The sequence below is a fragment of the Taeniopygia guttata genome, chromosome 5 (genome assembly GCF_048771995.1).
Source record: "Taeniopygia guttata chromosome 5, bTaeGut7.mat, whole genome shotgun sequence".
NCBI classification, from domain to species: Eukaryota; Metazoa; Chordata; class Aves; order Passeriformes; family Estrildidae; genus Taeniopygia; species Taeniopygia guttata.
Window position 1 is genome coordinate 49,842,832 of NC_133030.1, and position 27,517 is coordinate 49,870,348.

The 27,517-nt window shown below is 41.2% G+C and overlaps 1 protein-coding gene across 4 annotated transcripts; it reads right to left on the minus strand.

Annotated features, from left to right (window-relative positions):
* Positions 1–11,538: 11,538 nt before the first annotated feature.
* On the minus strand, positions 11,539–27,494 carry DDX24 (DEAD-box helicase 24). Of its 4 annotated transcripts, none has more exons than XM_072930369.1 (9): positions 27,346–27,494; positions 25,594–26,327; positions 22,205–22,582; positions 20,422–20,575; positions 19,542–20,057; positions 17,408–17,483; positions 16,646–16,834; positions 14,136–14,269; positions 11,539–12,681 (listed from the first exon to the last, which is right to left on the minus strand). In XM_072930369.1, the coding sequence occupies exons 2-9, from the start codon at positions 26,318–26,320 to the stop codon at positions 12,462–12,464; spliced, it is 2,394 nt and encodes a 797-aa protein (XP_072786470.1). In that variant the 5' UTR covers positions 26,321–26,327; positions 27,346–27,494; the 3' UTR covers positions 11,539–12,461. The 4 variants fall into 4 exon arrangements, with proteins under 4 accessions (XP_072786470.1, XP_012429390.5, XP_072786468.1 ...); XM_012573936.5 differs by lacking the exon at positions 27,346–27,494 and adding an exon at positions 26,967–27,129 and having other exon boundaries at positions 11,539–12,685; positions 14,140–14,269; XM_072930367.1 differs by lacking the exon at positions 27,346–27,494 and adding an exon at positions 26,967–27,129.
* Between the last annotated feature and the right edge of the window lie 23 nt (positions 27,495–27,517).

Genomic DNA, 27,517 nt, shown 5'->3' on the forward strand with positions numbered 1-27,517 from the left:
GTGACAGACCTGTGAAAACAGAATGGTGCCCATGCCCATTCTACCATGACATAATTCCTCTGGTGGAAACCAGGAGCTCTGACAATTAAATGAACAAAACTCAAAAATGTCTCATTCCTCCTCTTTGCACCTTTTTTTAACCTGTCCAGTGTAAAATGCAATGGAATTGCACTGGCCCCAGGCAGCTCTGGGCAGTGGCAACCAGGTGCTCCTCACCTACAGTTCCCCACCACCTTCTTCCAGCTCCCATCAAGGCTCCTGCCTTAAAATGCTCATCATTGCCCACTGCAGGAACATGATTTAATCCAGCCCAGGTCATTACACACTTGAGCAAGTTGGGATTTAGCTGCTCCAGCCTTGTAGGGGAAGCCAAACAGAGGGTAGCAATGTCAGCTCTGGGTCATGCCTGTGGATTGCCCCACTGCACCCCATTGCATGCACCCAGATTCCCATGGCCCTGCTGCTGCCCCACAAGAATCTACACACAGCCAAGCAGTTCAAATGGAGAGCTGGGCTCAGACTGAGAGAGCATCACAATTAGGAGTCTACAGAGTACCAATGACTGAAGCATCTGAGTGAGATTTCCAAAAGAGAAACCCACAAGTAGTGTCTTCTGAGACTATTTATGAACAGAAGTGAGAAGAATTAGACAGTCTTTGTTTCAGGCAGGAGGCAGATGGGGAAAACAATCCAGAGCTGCTGTGTCTCCACAGCTTTGGGACAGTAACCAGGTTTATCCATTTGATAACAAAATGCCAGTCCTTGCTGTCTGGACCCACATCTGCTTGCTTCACACTGCTGTCTGGCTCAGAAGTTTTCCAGTCTCCTTCAGCCTTCCCCACTGGGGAGGACATAAAGAACAACTGTGATCATCATCATCCCCGGAACTAAACATAACCAGATCAACATGAGGGCGCAAGAACAAAAAGGCTGAATTATTCTGAGCATTTACACGAGGTTAAAGTGTAGTCTGCTTCTTCTTTGTTGCTGAGACAAACGAGTCACCAAAAATCATCAGATTTGTGTCAGTTAAAAGGGGCAGTGCAAAGACCCAGTGCTCCCCATTTCACTCTGGAACTGAAAGCAGGAAGATTTACAGATACTTACACTTGGCCAAGGAACCTCTCTCAGAGGCAAGCAGGGCGGCCCAGGCTGGACTCAGAGCCAGCTGGTCTGTGCCACTGCCCTTAGCTGCGTGGGGACACATCCCAGACAGCAGCAAAGCTCTAGTGCATCCAAAGACACACGGCCATTGTGGCATTAGACACCAGGGATGAATGCTGGCCACTTATTTCATAGACTTACGGAACAGTTTGGGTCAGAAAAGACCTTAAAGATCATTCTCTTCCAGCTCCTCTGCCATGGGCAAGGACTCATCCCGTTAGAACAGGTTGCTCAAAGCCCTGTCTAGTCTGGCCTTTAACATTTCCAGCGATGAGGCATCCACAATTTCTCTGGGCAACCTGTTCCTGTGCCTCACCATCTCCATAGGAAAGAATTTCTTCCTAATAGCTAATCTAAAGTTTCTTGTAGGGTCCTTTAGGTACTTGTCTAGTGGAAAATGTCCCTGCCCTTGGCATGAGGGCAGGAACTAGATGATGTTTAAGGTCCCTTCCTACCCCAGCAATTTTGTGATCCTACATTTTCACCTAAAAGGTAATCATACTCCACAACACAGGGAAGAAAACAAACAAAACCAAAAACCCCCCAAAACAGCCCTGAATAATTCACCACCCCCAATCCATGAATTTCATTTAGACTGAATTTTACTGTTTAAACAAGACATCAGAGTTCTGAATTCTTTTTCCAATCCAACAGAATAGAGCATTTAATCTGACATCATATCTGTATGGGTTCAGAACACACAAAAAAGCTTAAGGATTACAGAACAGTCCTTTGAGGCTTGCAGAGGATCAGTACACTCTGAAATATGGAATCTGCTGCCTCCTGCAGGAGACAGGAGAGTGGCCCAGGCAGGCCTGCGACCTGGCCAGAGAAGCCATCGATGAGCACTGCCTGACACAGGCAGAAACAGTCACCTACCAAGTAAAACTGCAAACAGTGCTGATGTTTTGATGGGAACCTGAAGAGCATGCCAAAGCTGGTACATGCAGCAGCTTGAGACACATTTATTGTCACGTAATGCTCTCAGGGTGTTGGAAACAAGCACCAGACAGTGCAGGCAGACTGCAGTGTTTATGGGCAGAGCAGCTGATTTCATCCTTCCGTGGTGAGTAATGTGCTAAGCTGAGCACTGCTGCAGCTGCACCTCCAGACCAGGCTGCAGCTCTGCCTGACACACTGCCCACAGCATCCCCTGCTTGAGAGAACGAGCAATGAACAGACGCAGAAAATGAGACGGAATCTGAGCAAAGGCACTTCAAGAAATCAGCAAGACTCCAGGAAACTCTCCTACCTGTACTACAACTGAGGCTAGTGGAGCCATGCTGAAGATCTGAAACAAACTCAGCTGTCCTGTGAAAATCTCTCCTTTCTCTTTTTCTGCCAATGCTTTGGTGTGTCCCAAGTCCTGCCCCGTTTTGGTTCTCTCTGCTGTGGGAGGCACATGTGTGTGCTGGCAGAGGGCAGCAGCCACCAGCACAAACACAGCCACTGCCGCTGGGAGGATGGTGGGAACAGCAGTCAGCATTTCAAGGTGTGCCAGCTGGCCAGGAGATAAAATCTGGGAGGTTCTGGAGATATAAATAGCTATTGCCTTAGTGCTGGATTAACAGGACAAAGACCAAGCTTAATCCCTCTCTTAGCATGCTCCTGCATACTGGGAAAAGGGCTATGGAAGAGGCTCTTTTCAGAGATGAGTTGACAGACAGGTACAGAGCTTGAAAGAGAGAGACACTGAAGGAAAATGCATCACCTGGAGTAGGAATTCCCTGGCTGTAGTTGCTTAAATTTAAACAACACTGTCCTATTGCAATTTTTGTTTTAAATAATATTAACAAGAGATAACAGATGTTTTTTTCTATGAATATTTATCACCTTTCAGGATCTCTCCTTGTATTCTCCATCACTGCAATGCAACAACACTTGGCAAAATTTGGTTTTAGTGCAATAACTGAACAAATAAATATAAGGAAGGCTAAAAATATAAAAAGATAAGGATTTCTACAGTGATAACACCCAAGGAAGAAAGGCAGAAAGGTGGATGGTAACTACAGGCAGTGGTAAGGGACTTTGATGTACAAGATGCTGAAGCAGAACTTAGAGAGCAAGGCTCTTCCTTTCATCTTAATGGATTTCATTTCCCTCTTGCAAGGAGGAGGAAGGATTCCACACAGAGGATAATCACTGCTTGTGCAGCAGCATCACTCTGGTTAAGTTTTGTACATGGGACGAAACAGTATGTCCACAAAAGACCTGTGTGTGAAATTAGTACAGGAGTTAATCACTGTAACAGCTTCAAATCTCAATGTATGCGCTGCTGCAATGTGCTATGCACTTTACAATTCAACACAAAATGGAATTTGTTTACTTTAAATTCCATGCTTGGTAGGGAAAAATATACTATCAGGTTTGCCAGGACGGAAAAAAACAGTGGCTAAAGCAGAGAGAAGACCTGTTTACTACATACAGGAGCAGCCTTTTGAATTTGATGGTTTCCTTCAAAACTTGTGAAAAGATTTGAAAGCTCATGGAGTTTTTCTGCAAAGGGCACACAGACACAATGCCTGATATTCACCAGCCACTAGATATTAACAGAGGAACACCCCATGGTGTCTATTCCCTAGACACCATGCAGCCTGCTGAACAAACAGGGGTATAAAGTGACAAATGATTTGGCACCCAAACAGGTTCTGACTTAGGGGGTGTGAACAGCCTTTTGATCAGTGCTTCTTAAGCACACAGGAACCTGGTCTGCAGCTGGTGGTTCTGGCTGTATTAATAGTACTGCATCAGTAACTAATGAGAGCTGTCAGGAATTAGCAAGCACCACTTACAAAGCTGTCACTCAAATCTACTTCCCTCCACACACTCTTAAAATATTTAATACATTTTTCTATATGAGTGTTTACTTTTCACGTTAACTCATCTGAAAAGTTATGCTAATAGTTTAAAAATAAAGCAGAGAAAAAGAACATGAAGTTCCAGTAACTGCAAGGTCACAGAATTTTTTTCTTGAACAGCTTCCTTGCTAACTCCTCTGCTTTGGCTGTTGTGTAGAGCAAGGGACATTTACCAGCCCTAAGTGTACCTGTGCCCTGTCCACTAGTCCTTTGCTGGGGAAACAGGGCCATATATACAAGTGCCTGACTTGCTTTTCAGAGAATATAAAATGGTCATAAATGTAAGTCCACCAAGGAGCAGAAATGTGAATTTATGGCGTTGATTGCCCAGCAGTGGAATCAGTGTCTGGCTGTTTGCTCTTGCACCATAACTCAGCTCAGGGAGGCAATAATTCATCATGAACTGGGTTCTGGTTTAACCATCTGTGTAAGGAACAGTTTAATTAAAATACAGGAATAACAGACAGCTTCCAATTATGTACAACAGATAAACCTTTCCCAGTCTAGGGTTTTGGTTTGCTATTTGATTTTGTTTTGTTTTTAAATAACAAGGCATTGCAGTAAAATGTGAATGTCATGTAATGAAAGCTGCAACATTTTCTCTATTTGAAGGAGGAAATTGTCCCTGGTTATGGGTAACACCAGGACTTTTGGGTACAGAAAAGTGCTTTTGTGTACAGAAAGGGTGGTACCTTTTTCCAATTAAACAGTTCCTGATAAATTTACTCAGTGTTTGTTTCTGTGCTCACACTGATCATATTTCAAAAAGAAGAAGACAACATTAAATTTCAACTTGATAAACCTGTCCTGGGGTTTTTATACCCCAAATATCAGATCTTCATTCCTAGGGTTATTTTGCCAATATATCAACATAATTTTTAATGTCCTTGTATGAAAAATAGGAAGAAAAAAGGTAAGACAATAACAAGAATCTTGTTTCAAGGCTTAAAGGAAGCTGTGTTTTTTTGGCTTGGATTTAGTAGAGATAGAACATTGCAATTTTCTTGTTTGTTCTGAAATCTGTGATGGCAACACTTTTCCCAGTTCACTTGTATTTATCATTTGGTAAACATATATGTAATTTTTTAAATGAATGAAACAAACAATTCCTGGGGGAATGGAGATTAATGGTAACACTTTTTCTTATATAAAAATATGTAGTTTAATTAGCTAAGAAGCCACACCATGTGCATATATATACACACATATAGTTGAATGATGTACTTGAAAATAGACTTTTGAAAACTATTATAATGAAAGGGACATCATTTCCTATCATGTTTACACATGCTGCATATATGTGCAAGAATAAACTTTTTTTCCCAGCTGGAACTCAGGAGATTTTGAGACCTAGGGAAAAAAAAGAAAATTAGTAAGAAATATTTCAGCAAATTAATTCTCATAGTTTTTTTAACTTGCCAAGAAATCCACACTGTGATGTCATCTTGGAACTGCAATGACAGAAATGGCCTCACTTGAGCCAGCTTAGAAGTAACTTGGTAAGAAAGAGGAGTGACTGCATCTTATACCTTATTTGCGTGTTATAGAAGAAATTTAACTATTCCTTCTGAATAGACTCATTTAACTTTAATTACTTAGCACTAGTAACTAAAGCACTTGAAGCTCTATGCTGCAAGGGCTGACCAAGAGCAAATTTTTTGAGAAAACAAGTGCTACTAACACAGAACTAGCAGAATCCAGCAGATGTGAGTGAAATGGAAAAGTTAAGGACAAGAAGGAAGGAGACAATTCCAAGAGAATGAGTTAACTTCAGAAGAAGGCCAGCCCAGCAAGAGTGAAAATAAGAAATCAAGAGACCAGTGACCAGAATTAAGTGTATGGATTGAGTAGTGGATGGTACAGGTATAACTGAGGGGCTTGTTCTGAGGTGGGGGTTCCTTCAGGGTCTGCTAGGTTTTACCATTCCTGCAGCAGAAGGCAGCCAGCTTCTGTTTGCATTTATGTAGAAAAATCAACAACTGATATGGACCCTCCTGCCCCAAGAGCTCACTAGCTCTCCAACTATTTTCTTCAGTTTGTTTAAAGATGACTTGAAAGATACTGCATGGATTATTAGGCACAGTATCACACCACAGACCCTGACTGTCGGGGGAGAAGCTACAAAGGTAGAGGCAGTGGTGCCAATACAGTGGGATGCAGAAAGAGGAAAGGATTTCCTAAGTATAAAAGGAGCTTCTGCTCCTGCACTGGGACTGCTGAATTATTCCAGGTCCTTGGAGCTGAGTGGAGAGCACGGCAGCACTGGGCTCCTGCAGCGCGGCCACACCGCCGCCCCGCGGGCAGCGCCGGGTCCCACGCGGGACAAACTCCGCGGTCACCGCCACCAAGAGCAGCAGAGCATCACCCCCGACTCGCCCCTCAACCCTCAATGCCCCCCATGAAGTAAAACTGGTTTTGAAGCGACATGCTACGCAAGAAATGTCCCCACAAACGGCACAGCACTATGATTTAAAAGAATTGAATCATCTTAAATGAGAATATTATTTTAAAGAGATGTAGTGTTTTGAATCCAGCAACTTTACTGCCTGCTCCTTATGATTATGGGCCCTGTCATGATCGTGCTAAGGCTGTGTTTCACTCCAACTGCACACAGAAAGATCTGCTGGATCAGCTTCTAGAGAACTCAAATCTAACCCTTATCACTGACAGATCTTTATGCTACATGAATGGAAAATGATATGTAGGCTATGCAGTGGTGAAAAAGCCAGAGGTGCTTGAAGCAGAACCTCTACAAGCCTTGAAGAATTAACTGTGTTAGCACAAGAAGCCTGGTGGGGACATCAGCAGAGTTTATTCTTAGAAGTTTTTGGAGAGTGTAATGTAATGGGTATGCTATGGAAAGAATGAAGGTTCCTTACCTCAGCAAGGTAGTGTATTTCTGATGGAACTGAAATCTGACTGCTCTTCGAAGCTATTCTGCTTCCAAGGGAAATTACTGTCGTGCACTGTCCAGCCCAAATCAAAGGGTCCAGCAAAAGCAGAACAAATAATGAACTGGCAAATAAAGCAACTAAAACTGCTGTCCAACGACCTGTAACGAGTGTGCCACCATAATAACTCCCTCTGCTGATGGTTGACTAGAGACCAGTAATCCAGCCCAAATATATGCAGGAAGAATGGGCTCAAGAAGATGGGAAAGTTGGGAGGCTGTGAAAGACAAAACTGGGATTTGGACTACTGGGAGATAACCTATTCTACCAAGAAAGTATTTAATGAGTTTGGCTAAGTGGTTTCATGATAAAATACATGGAGAGATGATAACAATTGTTAACCAGATGGAAAAAATGTGGACAATCCCCAGAATATATATGGCAATGAAAAGTATTGTGATTTCTTGTCCTACACATTGGAAGTTTTATAACACAAAACACAAACAAGAGACTGAAGTATGATCATATTAGTTTTTCTCATTTTCAAAGTGGTTATGCTGACATGCCTCTTTTGAGCCCTGGCAGTCATGGATCAGCTCTCAGATAGGGTAGAAGCTTTTCCCACCGGGAAAACTGTTACTGTGGGAGTGATTAAAACATCCTTACCAGATATGGAATACCTGAAAACACGGAACCTACTACAAGTTCTCACTTTCCAGCCGGAATACTAAACAACATCTATAAAATTTTAGGAACACAGTGACAACTACACATTCAGTATCATTCACAGTCCTCAAACGAGGAGAAAAAAATGAGTAAGACTCTCTAAGATAAAATTACTTGAATTTGTAGTCAGGTAGATTTGATTTAGGCCTTTAGGCTATCAGATATACCTGCCACCAGCAAAAATAGTGTTTGGCAGGCACTTAGCTGTATCTGCCTCCCCGTGCCTGCTAAGACCAGCCTCTTAGATGGAGAGGAACGAATTACCAAATTTATACCAGGGACACAAAAACGTCTACAAGACAAAAAGGCACAACACAGATGGTTTCAACCAGTCTTATTATTGGGCTTTTTTCTATAACTTAAGATACTAGAAGGAAACTCTTCATTGTATAGATGTTTTGGCTCCTTTTGTTTTCTAGAATGCAAGGACAAAGGAGACAGTGCCAAGAGAATGAGGTAACTTAAGAAAGGCCAGTCCAGCAATAGTGAAAACCAGAATGAAATCGAGAGACCACGGAGCAGAATTAAGTGAAGAGATGTGTAGACTGGGGGATGGATGGTATGGGTACAACAGAGGGGCATGGTCTGGGGAAGGGGTCCCTCTCCAGAGGCACTCAGCTGTAACCTAAGAACTAACAAAAGAGGAACTGGGAACCTCTACTTGGACTTGACATTAATCAGTGAGATCCTAGGGCTGGACCCTGTTAAGATGGCCAGTATGAGTAAATCCATAACACCTGTCAGCTTATACTGCTATAGATATTGCCATGAATAAAGAGAAAAACTTTACTTCTAAAAAACCATCCACATTAGTGATTAGACAGATATAGTCACATCAATAATAAAAAATAATCAGACCTTTAATTAGCCCAGTGGTACGAAAGCCCATGTGTACTTTGTATTGCCTGTTCTGCTTTTCCAAGTCAGGTTTTGTATTATGTTGTGTATGTGCAGCTCTCACCTACAGAAATTTGGCAATTTGTACCATCTAAAGTTGGTTGCTCTGGAAACTGGCTTCAATTTCTTCCAGTTTCACAGCAAGAGCTGCCGAACTCCAAGGCAAAGAAGCACAGCAGCTCTTATTCACTTGCTTCCCCAGGCCAATAAACTTGTCACAGGAGTGACAGATTATTTTCCTCTTTCTTAAGTCACTCTGGGAGGCCAACCCCAGGAGGAGCCTATGACTGACTGAAGCCTTTCAATACTTTTCACAGAAAGAAGCTGAAATAGAAAACCTATCACAGGCCAGAACAGTATCAGACATCTTTCTGAGAGTCAGAAGGGGGCTAGATAGAGGGGATCTATATAGGGTTACAGAACCAGGATAATTTGCCTAAAGAGAGCCCTTCTATCTTGTGCCTCTCTTCTAGTTCCCAAACCTATAACCACTGACATCATACTTTTTATACTGTCGGGTATTTACAGATTGTTGCTTGTTATATTATCAGTCATTCATTTCATGTCTTCTGAGCTCCTTCTTTCACATCAAAAAGTCTGGAATAGCTCAGGCACCCAAAAAACACATCCTGCTAGCACAGGACACAGCAGGGAGCATTTCATCCAGGAAAGCACAGTGTTTACCTTATTTTCCTGCTTGTGTCAGGCTGTGTGAGGTGAGGCTGTTAAAAAGTCTCTTTCCTATCTCCTCTCCCCTCAGGGAGTTGATACAGACTAATTGCAGAAAGTGTGGGGTACCCAGCCCTCTCTCAGGAAGGTGTGAATTACCTCCCCTGTGCCACATGGCCAGCCCTCTGCCTGGGCTGCTGGTAGGACAAGGCACCACTCCAGCCTCTGCTCTGCTAATTTGCTGTTTTATTAACATTCAGGGGAGGAGAGAAAAGGCATGGGGAGTGTCAGGAAACTCTCTTGTCTGCTATGTGAGACCCTGTCCAAACTATCTCCTCAGCAGATGCCTTAAACTGCAGGGACTCTTCCTTTATAGAATATGACAGAGCAGGAACTCCGTGGCAGGGATGAGATCAACTGGCTCCATGCATTCAGAAAATAAAAAAGATGGTTCAGAAGCTATTGTTTCACTTTTGTTAGGTAGTACTGGTTGCTCTGTATCAGCTTGAAGCCCACCACCACTCTAGTGAAGTCATGCTTTCATTAAACTACTTGGAAGTTGCTTTGACAGCTTAAATAGACTTAATAAGTCCTTTAATTATGCGTATTTCAGCAGACATTAAGCTGCCACAAAACACAAGATTACTGGTTAGAGGCCTCAGTATAACTGCTGTGCCAGCACAGCATTAGAGAAAATATTTGATACTACATATTTGATAAGCACTAAGATTACACTGCCCATATGGACTTGATGTAAAATTGTTCATATCTAATTTGCACCAGTAGTACACATACAAATCAGGGATAGAGAAAACATTCCGCTTTACTGTCCTCTTGCTGCAGTAACTTCATTCAATAGGAGTGGGGCAGCAAAATGCTAATATCGTTCAGTTATTGGTTTAACAATTTTTTAAAATTACCTAAAGCAAATATAAGGTTTTTCCTCCAGCTAGAAGACTCAGGGTATCCTGGTAAGATAAGGACAAGGCAAAAGAGGCAGCCACAAGAGAGCTTTCAGAGCTCTAGACAAGTGATCTTTTTAAGACACAGATATTTTTAGGGTCCAAGCTCTGCTTTAGCTCCTGTGGGGGTGCACCATCAGTAGATTTAAGCATTGAGAGTTCATGCAGAGCACATAAGGGGCTGCAGAAGAAAACCAGCCTGAGAGCATGTCCCACAAGCAAACATGAACCATTAAGCATTAAAACAGGCTCTCCAGGGAAGTGGTGGAGTCAGCACCCCTGGAGTGTTCAAAAAACAAGTGGATGTGGCACTTTGCTATATGGGCATGGTGGCATTAGGTTTTATGATTCTATAAAGGAAGGCACAAGTGTCATGCTCCTGGAGAGACTTGGCAGGACAGTGGGCTGGCAGTATGAGAACTGGGTTGTTAAACACAGGGAAACAGAAGCAGCTGAAAAACTTCATAACAATGCTAGAAATGAAATAACAATAACCTCACTGTCCCCCAGTTGAGTTCTCCTCATGATCTCATGGAATTAGAAATTGCTGAAACTCATGCAGATTCAGACACGGAGATGCTGAGCTCTGTTGTCAGGATCCAGCCTTGATTTTGTTAATGAAATGGAAACAGAAATGCATCATAAATGCAGAAAACCAGCCTATCTGGTGCTCAAACCCTTCAGGATGCAAAACTAATACAAGTTTTCTTTTCATAATGTACAAATCTGATTAAAATGGCACAGGAAAGAAATGAGGGCATTGTTCAGTTCTTTTTTTTCAGCCTTCCTTACAAGGAACTGTCATAAAATTGTTTTTATTTTTCAAACGTCACATTAACTCCAAAGATGCATCTCCTCACATGAGAGAGGAAACAGAACCTTCCCATCTCTCTCCCTCAAAACTTTCCCCTCTGCTCCCAAGGGCATGAAACAAACAGTGCATTGCAAGGAAAATCTCATCCATCATTGACAAGCTCTGTATGCTTATACATTGTCAGAACTCTTCTTCAGTAATGCATGAAAATGAGAGAAAAGCCCTCCAGAGACAGAGGGCTTCACTTACTTACACAGATGAAAGAATAAACTAGCAAGTGGTTAGAGGGGGCACTCAACCCCACAGACAGATTTCCCTGAGTAGCTGAGTAACCTGGTGCTTGTCATGGCAGTGACACTGGTTCAATCCACACTATTTGAGACACACAAAATAAGCCTCATCCAGAGCCAGCAGGTGAAGGTTACCTGTCCTCCCACCAATACAGATTCCACTGTCTTATGTTACGGATGCTTTTCTCCTTTTCTTGCCTGCTAATTGTAAACAGCATCAGCTATGAGGGATTTAGAAATTTCAAGTAACTGAAAACAGACACAGGCTTTGAAGTTTATGTCAGATATAATTTAACAAAAATTCAAAATATATTTTTCTGATATATTTTTTTAAAAGTTTAAAAAATATTTGCACAGATTAGGTTAGAATTATTTAAAAGCACAATTATAATGGAGCAATGTTCAAAAGTGACATTTCAAAACATCATCTATTACAGTGAAGATCATGGTTCTAACATGTTTTCAAATACAGGCTTAACTTCAAATATTAATCAAGAAAACACTGAGTAGCAACACTTACTCCTTAGAAATCTAAGCCATCTCCCAAGGTCAGTCCTGGCCCATTCCCACCCTTTTTTCTAAACATTCAAATGTATTAACACAGGACTAAGAGAATTAAACCTGGTTGAGAACAGAACTGAGAAATATTATCAGAGGAGAAAGAAAACTGGGACATTTCCAAAACCAGACTTACTGGCATCATTATCTGTATTTTCTGCCTTTCACACTGAGCTAGAGGCAGTAAAAGCCAAACCTCCCACTACCACCAGCTCAGACTGTACTTGCACTGTATATAGCTGACCTTCCCCTGTCCTTCAAAGACATTAAAATTCAAATCAAGTTTATCATTAGAGTATGCCCACAGTGAATTCCACCCAGTAACTCTTACCCATCTCACAAAGTGGAGTAATTATCAGAACTATGTGAAAACGAATAAACTTCTATTAATAGAGATTTATGAAAAAAGTAACATAAAAAAAACAAGATCCAAGACAAGATTCAACAGTAACTAATCAGATGTTAATTGAGCCCTTTAAATCAGCATTTTGTTTTGTGCCCTGCACAACCAATACACAGGCAACATCCTTACACAATCTGTCTTTTAGCTGGGTTCCTCCATAAGCACTGACAGCCTTGATGAGGATAGTCCTTGCTTCTCTCACACTGAATTACCTTGCTGTTTTCTAATTTTATTTTATTGATTTCTTCTTCTTGGCTTGCTTTTTGGACATGGCACCTAGAGCTGAAATGCCTTCTGATGTCTGAGGCAAGAGTAGTTTTCCAGACTGTGTTGGGTACTTGGTTTTCATAAGGACTTTAAACAGTGGCTGGGACAACATATGTTTCAGTTGTTTTTTCATCCCCTTCAGCATCTTTTGCTTCTGGCTTTCTTCTTGCTCGCTAGCTTTTCTTCCTTGGGACAGAAATCGAAGATACAGCATGTTACAACAAGAAATAAACTTGCATTGCAGGTGTTTGTAAGACCTGATAAGGGCAGATGCTGACCCCAGCTTTCTCTAAGAAGGTCACTCAACTCCCAGTCATCTGTGACATTTTCAGATCACCCAGGCTGTTCCCAAGGTAATGAGATCGAGAGGAATCCTGACTACTGAGTAACCATAGTTAACCCTGAACTGAGGAGAAAAATTAAATCAAGCTTGCTGTAAGGTAAAATTGAAAGCACATTACTAAATCTTTTGTAACTGTGTAAGAGGCACTTCACTTATGGCATGAATGACTGGGAGTTTAATTGGCCTCCTACAAGACACACAAGAATTAGAGACTGAGTACACTTTAAAGCATAAACCTGTCAAGTTTCTGGGTGGCAATTAAAAAGTATTTCACTTGAGAGTCACAACTTACTTGGACTGGATGTGTTATTTGGAAACTCATTCCAAAGCACAGCATACTCAGATTATGTCAAAACAAGACAGCAGAGTGCTAATTATCTGAAAGCACTCCCGAACAATTCAGACAGAGATGGTTAGTGTTTGCTTGCAAAGTGGTTGAGAAGCAGTTAGTCCAGGCTTGAATAAAGAAAGACATTAATCTAAACATGTTTCAAAATTAAGGCATTGGCATATTTAGCAGCTAACAGGTTAGAGCCAGACTAATCTGAAGTGACCTCTGCAGCAACTCTATTCAGCCTGCCTTCAAGGAACTGTCAGGAAATCATACCCTCAGCTCCCAAAATATGAACACACAAGGGGGCATTTTACAGTGCATCTCAGCTTTGCAAAACTTCATGGCATTGAAGTAATAACCACTTGCAGTTGTACAGCCCTACACATTCTCTTAGCTACAGCCTACAAAATATTTAATTTTAAAAATGTAAGAAATTATTTACTTCTAACAAAGCACCAAAAACCTCATCAACTTCAATATATGCATCGGCCATTCAGCCCACACAGCTCAACCTACTTAAGGCTCACATAATATTTGGTGTTCCCTAGCACTTCCTGGTTGTTCCCACACAGAACTGTCAGGCTCCTGTCCTGATGCCTGACTACAAGAGAGTGGGAGAGAGAAGCAGAAGTGTGGAAACACCTTTCTCTGTGACAAGAGGGGACAAGACTCAAATCAGGACATACTGGGCTGCTTAGATTACTCTGGAATGCTTGCCAGAAGCTCAACAGTTCTGGTCCTACAACATGTAGACTTGCCTGCAACTTGCCAGAACTGTCGCACCTCACTCCTCAGCCCCAGCTGCATGATCATTCTAACACCACGCCTCAACAACACTCCTTTCCTTCCCCCCCACCTCTGCTCTGCAGCTTTTGAAGCTTCTCTGCCACGGTGGGGCTTCTTCTGGACACCAGGGCTATGGGCCCTACTGAGCATACCCATGAAGAAACATCTTCTACTTGCCCATCAACATGTCATCATCAAGATCCATCTCAAGAGCCTCTGCAGCCTGCTGGAGCCAGGAGTTGTGTTGCTTTGCCCGACTGTTGAAAAATTCTGCCTTCTCAATCTGCCTTGCCAAATTCATCCGTTCCTGCAATGAAGCACACTTACACATTACGATCAGCCTGAAATGTGGGGTACTTTAGCAGAGTGAGTGTTTGAGAGCATGCACTACAATGCAGCTGGGGTACAGAGACACTTTTGTTCCCTACTCACGTCCAAACTAATAAACACATCATCATTCACTAGTGTTTTCCTTCCTTACATCCATGACAGAATCTGACTTCTAAAATACCTCACTACATACCTGAATGTTAACTCAACAGTCTATGAATGAATCATTATAAACACTTGAGAGACATCAAGAAAAAACCATGATTCAGATACCAATCACTTCCAAGTTACATACTTATATAGTACAGCTTGATTTCAGAGTTATTAGTCACAGCAGCAAGGAGCAGCCACTACTTTCATTCCACTCTGAAGAAAGTAAACTCCTGCAGGCCATATGGAAGGAACAGATCATATTTTCAGGAACGCACCTGGATTTTGTTTAGGCACAGGACAGAATGTCCTGTCCTTCTTCCCAGCTACACACTGGTGGAACAAAGATGTCCAGCAAACTTGACCTGATCTGCAGGCTTCCAGCTGGCCCAAACAAATAACTAATTCACTGTGGAAAGAAAATCTGCACTTGCAGTAATTATGAACCAACCAGAAACAAGTTCTGCTATTTGGAATGTGCCTGAAGTTGCATAAAACAAAACCATGCAGGAATTGGAATAGCCAGGTGTAGTCAGCTGCTGCACAGTAACAGCAGCAGCCAGGACTGCCAACGTAATTACTACAGAGAAAGAGAGAAGTAGTGACACTTGCAGTGGACTACTAAGTCAGTCACTTGTTAGATCATTACAAGAAATTTAAAGTAAGCTTTTCCATCTCTGTAAAATTTAAGTCCTCTTTGAAACTATCCTGATTATACAATTCTATTCCTCTCAAGAGAAACCCCTTCAGACTTTTCTGAACTTGAATAAAGGCATGCAAAAGGAGGGGAGGAGTGTGCCAACAGGACAGACATAAAAGAACCAGCAGCACTATTAGGCCCAACTACAATGACTTTGTAATTAAACCCAGGACAAAGTGTAAATAAGATAGCACTGTTGCATGGGTTTATGAGGCTGGAGTCCTGCAACTACAATTACAAAGATCTCTTCTGGGAAGAGGAGCACTATTACAGATAGGAGACATCATTTTGAGATGGTGACAGGAAAAGGAAAGCGTAGAAATATTTATTTGCCCATGAATTGATAGAGCATAAGAGCCAACAACTACTCATCAAGAAACATAGAAGGAACCTCTGAAGCAACACTCTTCAAAATAACAGATTTCTCTCAGTAACTAGAAACATTTAGTGGGTAGAAGGGGTTAGTGGGGGAGATAGGGGTGGAAATCAGATTCTCTTCATTACTACCAAGAGAAGAAGAAAATCAACCCATCAAAGCATTTATTTGATTTTCTCTCATCTTTCAGAAAGCTGAATTTTCTGAAAGAAATACTCTATTTGCAGCAATATTTGCTGGCTTTTGAAACTTCCCATCATTATTCCCAAGGTGAAGATACTGCTGTTGCCACTGGGGTAGACCCTGGGCTCAGTCCAATCCAAGTAGGTAAGCCTAAATCGAAATACCACGAGGAAGATACCTGCTGCATTATCTGACTACTTGCACTCTTCCCCGTTCTCAATGACTGTGCAATAGTCAGAAATTTCTACCCCAGCTGGATTTCTTTAAAATCTAGTATACTTAAATATGTCCCATATGTGTATTACTGACCATCCAAACTGCTAAAAGAATGCTGACATGAAATAGTCTCCTATTAAAGAAGTAGAAAATCTGCAGTGACTAGATGCTTTCTAAAGCAGTTTTGGAAATTCTAACCATTGTCTGTCTTGTGAGTTAGAGAATGACTGAATCCTCTTTGAAATGGGTAATAACCTAGGAAAGAGAAACACACTCAGTTTGACAGGGTTCAGTGGCAGCTGTGGCCTCACAGTACAAGAACTTTTACAAAAGCAGACAACTCACAACTTCAGATGCGAAGAGGCAGGTGAAGAGCACTGAATATCCCTGAACCTGCTACTGTTCTCCAGTCTGTTCCTAACATAAGAAGCTTTAAACAATGTACATAGCAGAGCCATCCCAGCTCCACATCTACAAAACATACCCACTTCCCTATACTGTTTCTGGAAAAACATATGTGATGTTTATATTTGAACTAATTTCTTGGGCCAGTTATTGACGAGAAATAATAGATATTGCTTTAAAAAATATAAAGTGCAATTAACTTAATTTTATAATCCTCAAGAGTAAATTTCATCTGAAACCTGGAATGAACATGACAGGCAATATCATATCAGTAATATAAATAAGCAAGCAACTACTCAGGCTGCAAAAAGTTATTTTTTTACCTTAATAGAAGTCATGCACTTGGCATCAACTGGGAAAATTGGCAGCTCTTCACTCTTCTCCAATGTTTTATAGATTTTCCGAAAATTGATCAAGTCCTCGGGGCCGATCAGCAGCAGGCTGAGGCCTTCATTGGCGGCTCGGGCCGTTCGGCCACTTCTGTGCACGTACAGCTCCGAGGTGCGAGGGACCTGCAAAACCCAGAGCCATGCAGCTGGCCAGGACAGCTGCCAGCAGCTGCTGTGCCTTGCACAGAGGCTGCCAAAGAATTTTGGGTTTTACACACAGTACATCGCACATAACACAGATGAAAATAATGTAAAAGATGATTTCGGGACACACTTTGTGTTCTCTGATCCAGAATTTTTCCTTGCATAATTTTTTGTGAGTCTCTCCTAACTTCTGACCCTCTGTCATTTCACTTGCAAAGTAGGAAAATATTTTATGTGTCCTCAGAGAAGAGTTATATGGCTGAGTAATTTCCTTTGGATATAAAAGGTAAGCAAAAAGCAAGAAGGATCATATCTATTATGTCATTTCTGACATGAAATCACACATTCATAAAGTGCTACCCATTGCAGTCAGTCACTGCAGAAATGAGATCTTTACAAAGCACTAAGGACAGTTAAATGATTTAATCTCTATACTTGGGACTATACTACATATGGGACCAAGAATTACAGCTTTAGGTGTTCAGGATTTGGGTCAGCAAAAACTCATATAAAATCAAAACAGTAAGAGGAAAAACATTAAAAATGCTTAACCTGGTAGTGGATGACATGCTGGACATTAGGAATATCAAGACCACGAGCTGCAACATCTGTTGTCAGGAGGACACAGCTGAGAAAGTGACAGAATTTAATGAACATAAAATTGAAGAGCAAATAATTTGCCAAGGAACATAAAATACAGCAACCTAGAATTCTACCACAGCAGTTTAAGAAACAGGTTTATACTGTATTATCTGTAGGATATATGTATTGTTTGCCCCTACAGAAACAATACCCAATGTACCTCAAGGGCAGTCTTGAAACAATAATTCTTAGAGTAAAATTTAAAATGCAAGTGTTGCCTTCAGCAAGTCTATTCTGTTTTCAATAAATAAATGCATTACCTTGCTGGATCCTATTTTTCTTCTCTCTCAGCTTACAAGAATGCTAGAAAAAATTGCTATTCAATCAGGAAGGGAGAGTATGTGCCCCTGCTTTACACTTTTCAGTGCACTGTCCAGGTTTTAAATAATTTCTTCAGCTTACTTTGTCCACACCATTAACAACACAGCTGATCCAGTTTCACCATGAGAAAAATCACATTATTAACATTATCTATTTAAGTAACAGTTTTTGGGGTGAAGTATCTTCTACCAACTTACACTCAAATACACTCTCAGTATATTAAAACCTAGAAATAAAGGGGGAGTTCTGTTCTAACAATTACTATTTCTCCTTATCCCTAGACAAGATGAACAAAAATGTTCTTTTATACAAGCAGTCTCTACAGAGACAAATGTCTCCCTAGGATATGGAACAGTTTGTTTTAAAAACATCTCCCAGCAACTGAAATTAGTAAATTTCAGGTAATAGAAATTTGTTAAGATTTTGTGGCATCTGACTGCATATTCTATTGCTAAAAGGTTCAAAGCAGAAATAACAACAGAAAATTCTACAGCTTGCAATCTGCAGAATGCCATGGGAGATGGTCTCATAGATTTCTTTCCTGCCTTGAAAATCTGCAGTCTCTGAAACACTTCACCTGACCTATGCAAATGGTATCAATACATTTGCCAAGGGATGCTGCAGCTCCATCACAGCAATTCAACCTCTCTTCTCCATGCCTGGATCTATTAACAAGGTACAAACTCCCAGACAGCATGCAGCAGTTCACAGCAGGACTAAACTGTGAAGCTTCTGGACTATGGAAGGAATGACACTAAAACTCTCCTCCCAAAGGCCATGCCAAAGACAACCCAAAACAACGTTTCCTACAATGGCAGAACAGGTCTGCTTGGGTAAGCCCTGGCTGCTCAGTACTGCTGAAAGGCACAACTGTTCTTTCTTCTGCACTGCTCAAAGATATATCAATTAGTATCCCAAGAGTTGAAGTAATTAAACCTGCAAATGAGTAATAAGTGGTTAGTTTTCTGATGGTTTAGGGAGATTCAATAACTTACAGAGGATCAAACGAGCTGCAGAGCCAAGACTTGGGCAGAGCTGTGCAGGACAGCTCTAAAAAATGTCTGAAAACAAGGTGAGCGACAGCTCCTTCAGCAGCAACAAGCTCCTGGACCACAGGCTATTTCAGTTTCTAGTGGACCTCAGGAGGTCTCTAGTCTCCTCCTCAAAGCAGGATAAGCTGCAAGACTGGACCAGGTTGCTCAGGGCTTTTATCCAACTGAGCCTCAAAAAGCCTCCAAGACAAGCAGCCTGTTCCCATGCTCAACTGTCCTCACAGACAAAAAACTCTTTCTCATTTCTAGCCTGAATCTCTTATTTCAACTTGCACCCATTACACCTCTCATCCTCCCATCAAGCAGCACTCTGAAAAGCCTGGCTTCTTCTTCTGGATAACCTTCTTTTATGGTGTCAGAGGGCTGCCATTAGCTCCCTACAAAATACTTTTCCCAGGTAATAAAAACACCCAGTCCCTGCAGCCTCTTCTCTTGCAGAGCCAGTGCTTCTTGAGTATCTTGGTGCCTTCCACTGAACTTGCTCCAGTTCATCACCTTAACTGTGAAATCTCATCCTTAATCATTAATATCTTGGGCTCATGAACAGGGGATTCTCACCCCCCGTGAACTTCCCCAACCTGCTCCTATTCTAACAGAGTTGTTTCCCCTCACCATCACCCTTTATGCATTTTCTCTTTTTTTCTCTACTAGGAAGTTGAAAATCAACTCACCTCTCTCGCTGAGCAAACCTTTCCAGGTTTTTCAGCCTTTGCTTTTGGTGCATGTTGGCATGCAAAGGAAGAGGATCACAATTTAAGATTGTGAGGAGAGAACTGAGGCGTTTTACACAGTCTATGCTGTTTGCAAAGACCATGGTTCTTCCTGGATACTGGAGAAGAAAGTAATAGAGATAATAGTCCTTCTCATTTGTGTTACAGTGGATTCTGGTTTCTGTCAGTGTCTCAACAGTAGCCTCTTTCCTTGTTAAGTCTATTACTTTGGGTTTGCCCTTTATTCCTACTTTTTCCATTAACAATTCTAGTTTGGTCTTCTTGTCCATCTTTTTAGCATTCTTTTTTTGTAAAACTCTTGTGGGAGTCTGATGGACTAAAGTCAAAGTGGCAGAAAAAACAAAAGTCTGTCGTTGAGGATTATACTGTGAATCATTTAAGATTTCCAGCAACTGAGACAGCTCTAAGAAGTGACCTTTCTCAACCATCCGGTCTGCTTCATCAATCACAAGGCACCTGTCAAGCAGAAAACACAGTAAAAATACACTTGTGCAGCTAAATACAAACCTGATACATTTAAGAACAACTTTTCCTGCCAAACACATAAAGGATGTTATGCATATAAAACCGTAAGTAACACCAGGTATGCTGGGGCAGCTACAGTAGCCTTCTGAATTTCCTTTTGAAAAATCAGGTTTTTACTACTGTTTTTAACTGACATTTCCCTCCATCAAAATAACCAATGTGCATTTCAATAAAACACTGACACAGAAATAGGTGATCTTGTGTGGTCTGAATTATTTAATCTGTTAGTAAACCTAATCAGTATGCAGGGCTGCCCAGTTCAGTATCCAGCAGTAATCTGAAAAGGCACCTTTACCTGAGCTGACGAAGATTTGAAAGATGTGGGTGTCTCTCTTTAACTAACTCCCACAGACGGCCTGGGGTTGCAATTACAATTTCTGGCTTTCGATTCAGTACACGTTCTTGCTTCTGTGCAGCCATGCCTCCTACTAGGATTGCAGTCTTAATACCTAGAACACAGAAATAACAGATTTTATTTCACTAATTAACCAGCGAATGTTTATATATATATCTAATTCATCTGCTTCAAACAGTCTACATTGCAACTTTCAACAAGCATTTTGGCCAGGAAACTTCAGGGGTTTTATGTAACACTGAGCATACAGAAATGCACTCAATTTTACAGAAAAATCCTCATTATAGTTAGATGCCAAGAATTAGTGCACAGGTCTTTCAACAGCATGAAGAATCACATCCATAGGTGTTAGTTTTGTTTCCACATATTTTAGTGTATCGTGTTTTGTCAATTATATTTGCATGAAGAAACATATTCCTGTTAAGAATAACCAGAAGATCCTTTCAAGAATTAAGACTGAGAAATGCTTGTCTTGCTAAATAGTTGCTTATTTGCTATGGAATAATCCTTCCAAGTATGCTCCTACCCGATTATGGATTCTTGCACAGTAGCACAGACCTCGCTAGCTTTAAGTAGTTTGCAGAGGTAGTAAAAGGAGTTTATCTTTGGAAGCAGACTCCACACATGGCTTATTTCACCCTATTTCTTCAAAGAATACTGGCCCATGCTAAACTCAATGCTACTGTGCAAGACCCTTCCAATATCCAAGCTTCCACTGATCTCTCTTCTGGACTACTTGTGAAACACTAAAGCAGTTTTTTTTTTTTCCCCAAAGTGAGTTTGAGGCAATAAAAAGTCCACATCAAAATATCGCCTCTCCTGCTGCAGCAACTATAGTATCACTTGGGCAGCAGATTTTTATACATAAATAGTACTGCTCCTATCAGAACTGTTTGACATAAATGGATTATTTCAGCCTAGCAGTTAAAATAAGCCTTGTAATCAGATGCAGACTGATGAGCACAGCAGGACATACAGACACCAAAGGAAGATGGGCTTAAAAGTAGTGTGTTGCACTACATATCCTCTGTAATAAATAAACAATTACTGGTACTGGAGAAGTGGAGAGAATTGGGGTAAACTCTGTCTTCAACAGTTTCATGTCCTCACTCACTCAACAGATGTACTGACTTCTGGTTTGGAAAGGAAAGGAAGAGGGGAGAATTGCTTTTCTCAGGCATGTTACTCAGTAACACTTCTGTGGCTTGACTCCTGCTGGAGGTAAGTCAGACCTCTACCCTAAATATTTATGGCCATAACATTCTTTTTATTAGATAGAACAAAGTCATACATATACAGTATATACAAAGATTGATATACTTGTTAAAAATGAAATTATTATATACATAATCAAAATTGTATATATAATGAAATTATTAATTATATCTAGCCTACATTATCCAAAACTAGAACAAGGTCAGCTGTTGCCAGGTATCTAGCACTGATTCTGTGTTGTGAGAGCAGGAATCAATACCTATTTGAAGGAAGACACATTTAAAAACAAAACAGCTCACATAAACTGCTTACTTTCATGTGCATCTCACTGAAGAATCTCCATGCATTTCTCACACATCAGTGGCTAAAAACTCTAACCCCTCAAAAGCCATACAAATTTTATGATTTTATGGAAGGAAGTGTGGCACACATTCTGGCTCAACACCAATGCCAAGATCAAAAAACAGTCTAATCTGGCTGTGGAACATGGCCTGTGGGATTTACATACCTGTAAACTTTGCAACTGCATCAATGTGGTGCTTTACTTGTACAGCCAATTCTCTTGTAGGAGTAAGGACCAGTCCTAAAAGAGGTCTCTTTTTATTGGAGTCACCAGTATGTGTCTCATCATCACAATCAAATTCAACATTTTCCAGCACCTTCACACAGCCTGTTGTGAAAGATGCATCATCTTCATCTCCACTATCTTCAGCCTGCTGATGGGTTAGTTTTTCTGCTTCATCCTCATCTTCCCATCTTGGTTCATCATGATGCTGATGGGACTCTTTAGAAACACTGTCATTTCTGGTTGTTGAGTTACTTGATTTTTGCCACTGCAGCACAGAGTGAATCATCGGAATTGCAAATGCAAGCGTTTTGCCGCTTCCTAAAAGAAAAAAAAAACCAAACAAGAATAATAACACAGACTGACAAGTCATTTATTTGAAAAGATGAGAAAAGCAACAGCCAATCACACACTGTTCTTAAAACACACAATTGTAACAGTTGCAAACTCATGATCTTTAGAAGACCAGAAACTTGCAGCAGTAGCATCTTTTCTCCTGCTCTCTTTATACATCTCCATTTCCCTGTTCCTGGGGAACAGGTATTTTTCCAATCTCTAGCAAGTCAGGCATATTTATTTTTTCTAAAAGTGTTTTTAAAAAGCTGCAGTTGCAGTCAAGATATTTTTAAAGAACTGTATGCCTATAAGGAGAATACCATGCCCTAATTGAAAGTTCTAATCAACATTCTCCAAATAAAGGAATAGCAAATGAGGCCAAGGACAAACTGGAATGCACTTGAAGGATTAGCTTCCATCTTCAGTTTATAGTCCTGTATTTACAACTTTCCAAGATACTGTATTTTGAAATATTCCGCTGTCTAATTTCCTGATCTAGCTCTGGGTCATATTTTTACTATCAGAACACATATATCTAATTTAAAAAAGAGAATCCACTTTGGAAAGACAAGGCTTGTCAAAAGCAAGTTTAATTGCAAGGGTTCACTGTACTAACTGCAAGTTACATCCCTGCCACATATTCCCTTCTGAGCTACCTGTCAGTAATAAAGACATTAGGAAAAGCATGGTAACACATCCATTCCAGCTAAGCTTTTCAGATGTAGCAGTTCACTAATCATAAAAGCAGCATCCAGAGTACAAGACACTATTACACCATGCCTGTAATAGGCCACTGCTGGAAAGCAGTCCTCTGCAAACCTCATCTCAGTTCCTTCCATATCAAAAAGCTGTAAAGGTTTGCCTAGCAACACAGAATTTTGCCTGTTTAAGGGAAGAACCTTAGTATGAGTTAATAGTTATGAGTTAATGAGACTAGTGTCAACATCCTGGCCACTGTTGCTACAAAGTCTTGTATCCACTCCTTTCTGCATGGCTGGGAGGTATTTTATGACTTCTACCTGCACTTGAAGCAGAAAATATTTATAACCTGCATTTAGAACATTTATACAATAAAGTTCTGGTAATACAGAATATCTCTTTTTAAGGTGAAGACCACCACTTATTTTGAATTAAACATAATGCAGTTTGCTGGTGCAAATGTCAGTACTGCACCCAGACAGATTATGGCTGTGATAATCAGGACTATTCCACCAGCACTAGATTCACCCACAAATTAAAACAAATTATCACCTCAGAGGACGTGTTATCTTTATAATACACAAACCACATAGCACAGACAGGTGTGCAAAACCAGGAGGAAGGAATATCTTGGTACTACAGTTCAAGCCAATTTGTGCTCTTTTAAACAGTTTTATATTGTATAATTTCACATAGATTTAACTCCTTAACCAGAAACTTTACTAGTTCTACACAGAAATGAACAGCAAGGGTTAGACCCACTGCAAAAACAAGCCTTGACATTCCCTTTGTCTGATCTGCACATAGATTTACTGCCTTATCAAAATCCTCCCAGTCTTCCCAATGTTGCTACTAGAAAAGATTATTAGCTTTTTAACTTTGCATATTCCTCCCTCAGGCCCAATGCTAAGAGGTGCTGCAAGATGCAAAAAAAAAGAACTAGAGAGTTTCAACCTCTCCCAACTGCAGCACTTCCTGACAGGCAGCTGTCCACATCTCCCAAGTTTCTACAGAAATACAATGATCCCATGGACTCTCTGGAGAGAATCTGGATTTCACTCATGAAAGAATAAATGAGCAAAACACATTCCTACTACCTCAGGGTTATACAAAATTATAAAGCAACAACACAGCCTGCCAACAACCCTGCTTTCCATTCTACAGCTAGAGAGGAATTTGCTTACCAGTGCTGCCAAAATGGCACTTTTTTGCAGTACAAAAACATCATTTAAATTTTCAGTTCCATTTTTAAAAACACTCCCTGCGGGGGCTTTCTAATCTTACTAAAGCTAATAGCATCAACGCAGCTTCTAATTAAAATAAAAATGCAAATGACTGCATATCTTAGTTACCTTCTTGCTGAAGAGCAGTAAATGACTTTACATAGAGAAGCACTGAGATAAAGCAACTGGAACAGATGAAAGTGTAAAGGAAGCTTTTTAACCAAGGCAGCTTCTAATTGTGCTTCCTATTTCTAGGTGTTTTGGGGGAAAAAAATGTTGCTAAAGACAAAAGTTCAAAGCTATGAACCACCAACAAAGTTTGAGGGAACATAATTTTCAGAGATTTCACAGCATTAAGTAAACAAGTAGCTATAACAAATTTCATGAAGGCTAGGAATACTTGAAGCATAAGCTGAGCACAAGATGGATGTGACTCTATCCCTCAAATCATTAAAGTAAGAACTCACTTTAAGCACAAGCAGGGAGAAGGGCTGGTGACAACATAAAAGGTAAAGCCTGGGGACAGAGCACAGGGTGGGCCCGTTTTGCTCTGAGTAGGACCTGGGTCATATTCACACCTAACACTGTGCCCAGTGCTTATTACTGCTCCACACCAGCATGAATGATCTCCACGGGAACCTGGGAGCACGTGTTTGGCTGCTGCAGAAACCACCCTGTTTGCTTCATTAATTCTGCCTTTTGCAGAATATCACCTTACCACTCCCAAAACAGGAAACAGTCTGAGAAACAGGAAAAGAGACTTCTGCCAAAAGCATAGAAACTCACTGAGACTGCAAAGCTTTGCATGCTTTGTAAAGATGGAAGTTCCCATGTTTACAAACATGTAAGTTTCACCATGTACGTTTACAAACCTCAAAATCACAATATTTACTAACATGTAAGTTTCAAAGTTTGAAAACTCTAATACACTGGAAATGCAAAAGACAAAAGCTCTTCTCTTACAATACAGAAAAATTGCTTCTTCTGCATATAAAAACTTGCAACCATAGGTTACGTTTTAAGGAGAGAAACTGGATGCTCCCAGCATACGCCATCAGCTGAACAGACTTGTACCTGTTTCTGCAGCACCAAGAACGTCCATATTATCCCGAATGGCAGAAGGCAAGGCTAAGGCTTGAATGGGAGTTGGAGCACTAAACCCCAGGTAGCTCAAGGCCTGCAGCACTGGCTCAGGTACAAACAGGTCTTTCCATGCAGACACATCAGCTTTTTGATCAGTTGAGGTAGATAAAACTTCTGTTGTCCAGTTTTTGACTTTTTTAGAAGTAGCTACTGATGGAAGGGCTTCCTGTGTTTGAAAAGCCTTGGTTTTAGGTACCTTCTTTTTCTTCTTCTTTGGAGTGTCTCTTCTGCTTGACATGCTCTCAGTCACTGGTCCATGGTCTTCACAATTAGCTTCTTCAATTATTTCATTACACTTTGCCTCTTTAGCAACCAGCACATCCATTTCTGCTGCATTACGAGTATTGTCTTTATCTGTTTGGCTTCTCAAATCTTTGTTTTTCTTTTTCTTTTTTGGAGGGATGACAGGTTCTTCCACCTCCTCATTGCCTTCTTCAGAAGCACTCTCAGCCTTTCTCTTCTCTTTTACCTTCCCCACTTTGGAAGAACTTACTAGCTTATAGTCTGTGAGTTCCTCCAAGCACACTATATCTCGAAACTCCTCCTCAGCAAATAGATTGGGGTCGATCTGCACGGTTTTCCATTCTCCTACTACTTCAATGCCTTTTCGCTTCAATTTAAAGGAAGACCTAAATCTTCCTCCTTTTCTGGCCTTCATTTTTTATCTAAAAAAAGAAACCGAGGGAGAAAACAAAAAAAAAAAGGCCTTCAAATACAAGGAATGGAGACCACCTTGATATTTAAGCAAACGGGAACCCAGGGAATAATTATTTCTTCTTAAAATACATTTCTTAAGATATAATATTCTTATTTCTTCTTTAATTATATCAGTATCATTACTTAAATCTTCGAGCTAACATATATATAGCTAAAGTATAACAAACTATAATATAGCTAAATAACTAAATATAACTATAACAACTATAATATATAATACTATAACAGCTATAATATAATATAATATATATTATAACAACTAAACAACTATAATACAATAATATAACTATTATAATACAATAATATAACTATAGTATAACTAACTAAATATAACTATAATAATATAACTATAATATAACTAAATATAACTATAACCTAACTAAATACAACAGGCAGGCCAGGCCTCCTGCGTCCCTCCTGGAACACCTGCGGAGATACAAGCACAACCGCTGGATAAATCCCCGCAGCAGGCCGCGCAGCGCTCCCGCCCCGGGGAACCACCGGAGCCGCGGCGGGCCCAGCACGGCCTCCGCCGCCACACGCGGGAGCTCCGGGCGCCGGCTCCCTGCGGCCCGCCCAGCGCTTACCGCGCTCAGGAGCCCCGGGACGGAGCGGGGACGGAGGGGGACGGAGGGGAACGGAGAGAAACGGAGAGAAACGGAGGGGAACGGAGCGGGATCCCCGGCCCGGCTACCGCTGCTGCCGCTACCGCCCGTGTGCGCGGCTGGGCGCCGCCATTGTCGCGTGACGTCACTGCACGGCGCCGGCCGGGAGCGGCGCGGCGGGAAGGCGGGAGCGGCCGCGCCTCAGCGGCGCTGCCCGAGCCGTGAGTGACGCTTGTTCTTGGCGTTCACTCGGGTGTTCTGTGCTCCTGTTGTTAATGCCTTTTGCGGGTAAAGTTACGTGTTGCAAATAGGTGTAGGGAAGGAGCGAACGCCACCGAGGTCGCAGCAAGGTTCTTTGTACCTCTTGTGTGATCCGTGCGCTTCGCAGCCGTATGGTGCCGTAGAAAGACGGCGAAATAAATTGTAATGGAAGGTTTTTAATTTCTTCTAAAGGGCTGGCTGATGGTCAGAAGAGCGTCTTGCTGTGAGACGGGGAGAGAGTTAAAAACCAGGAGCTTTGTAGGTGATAGACT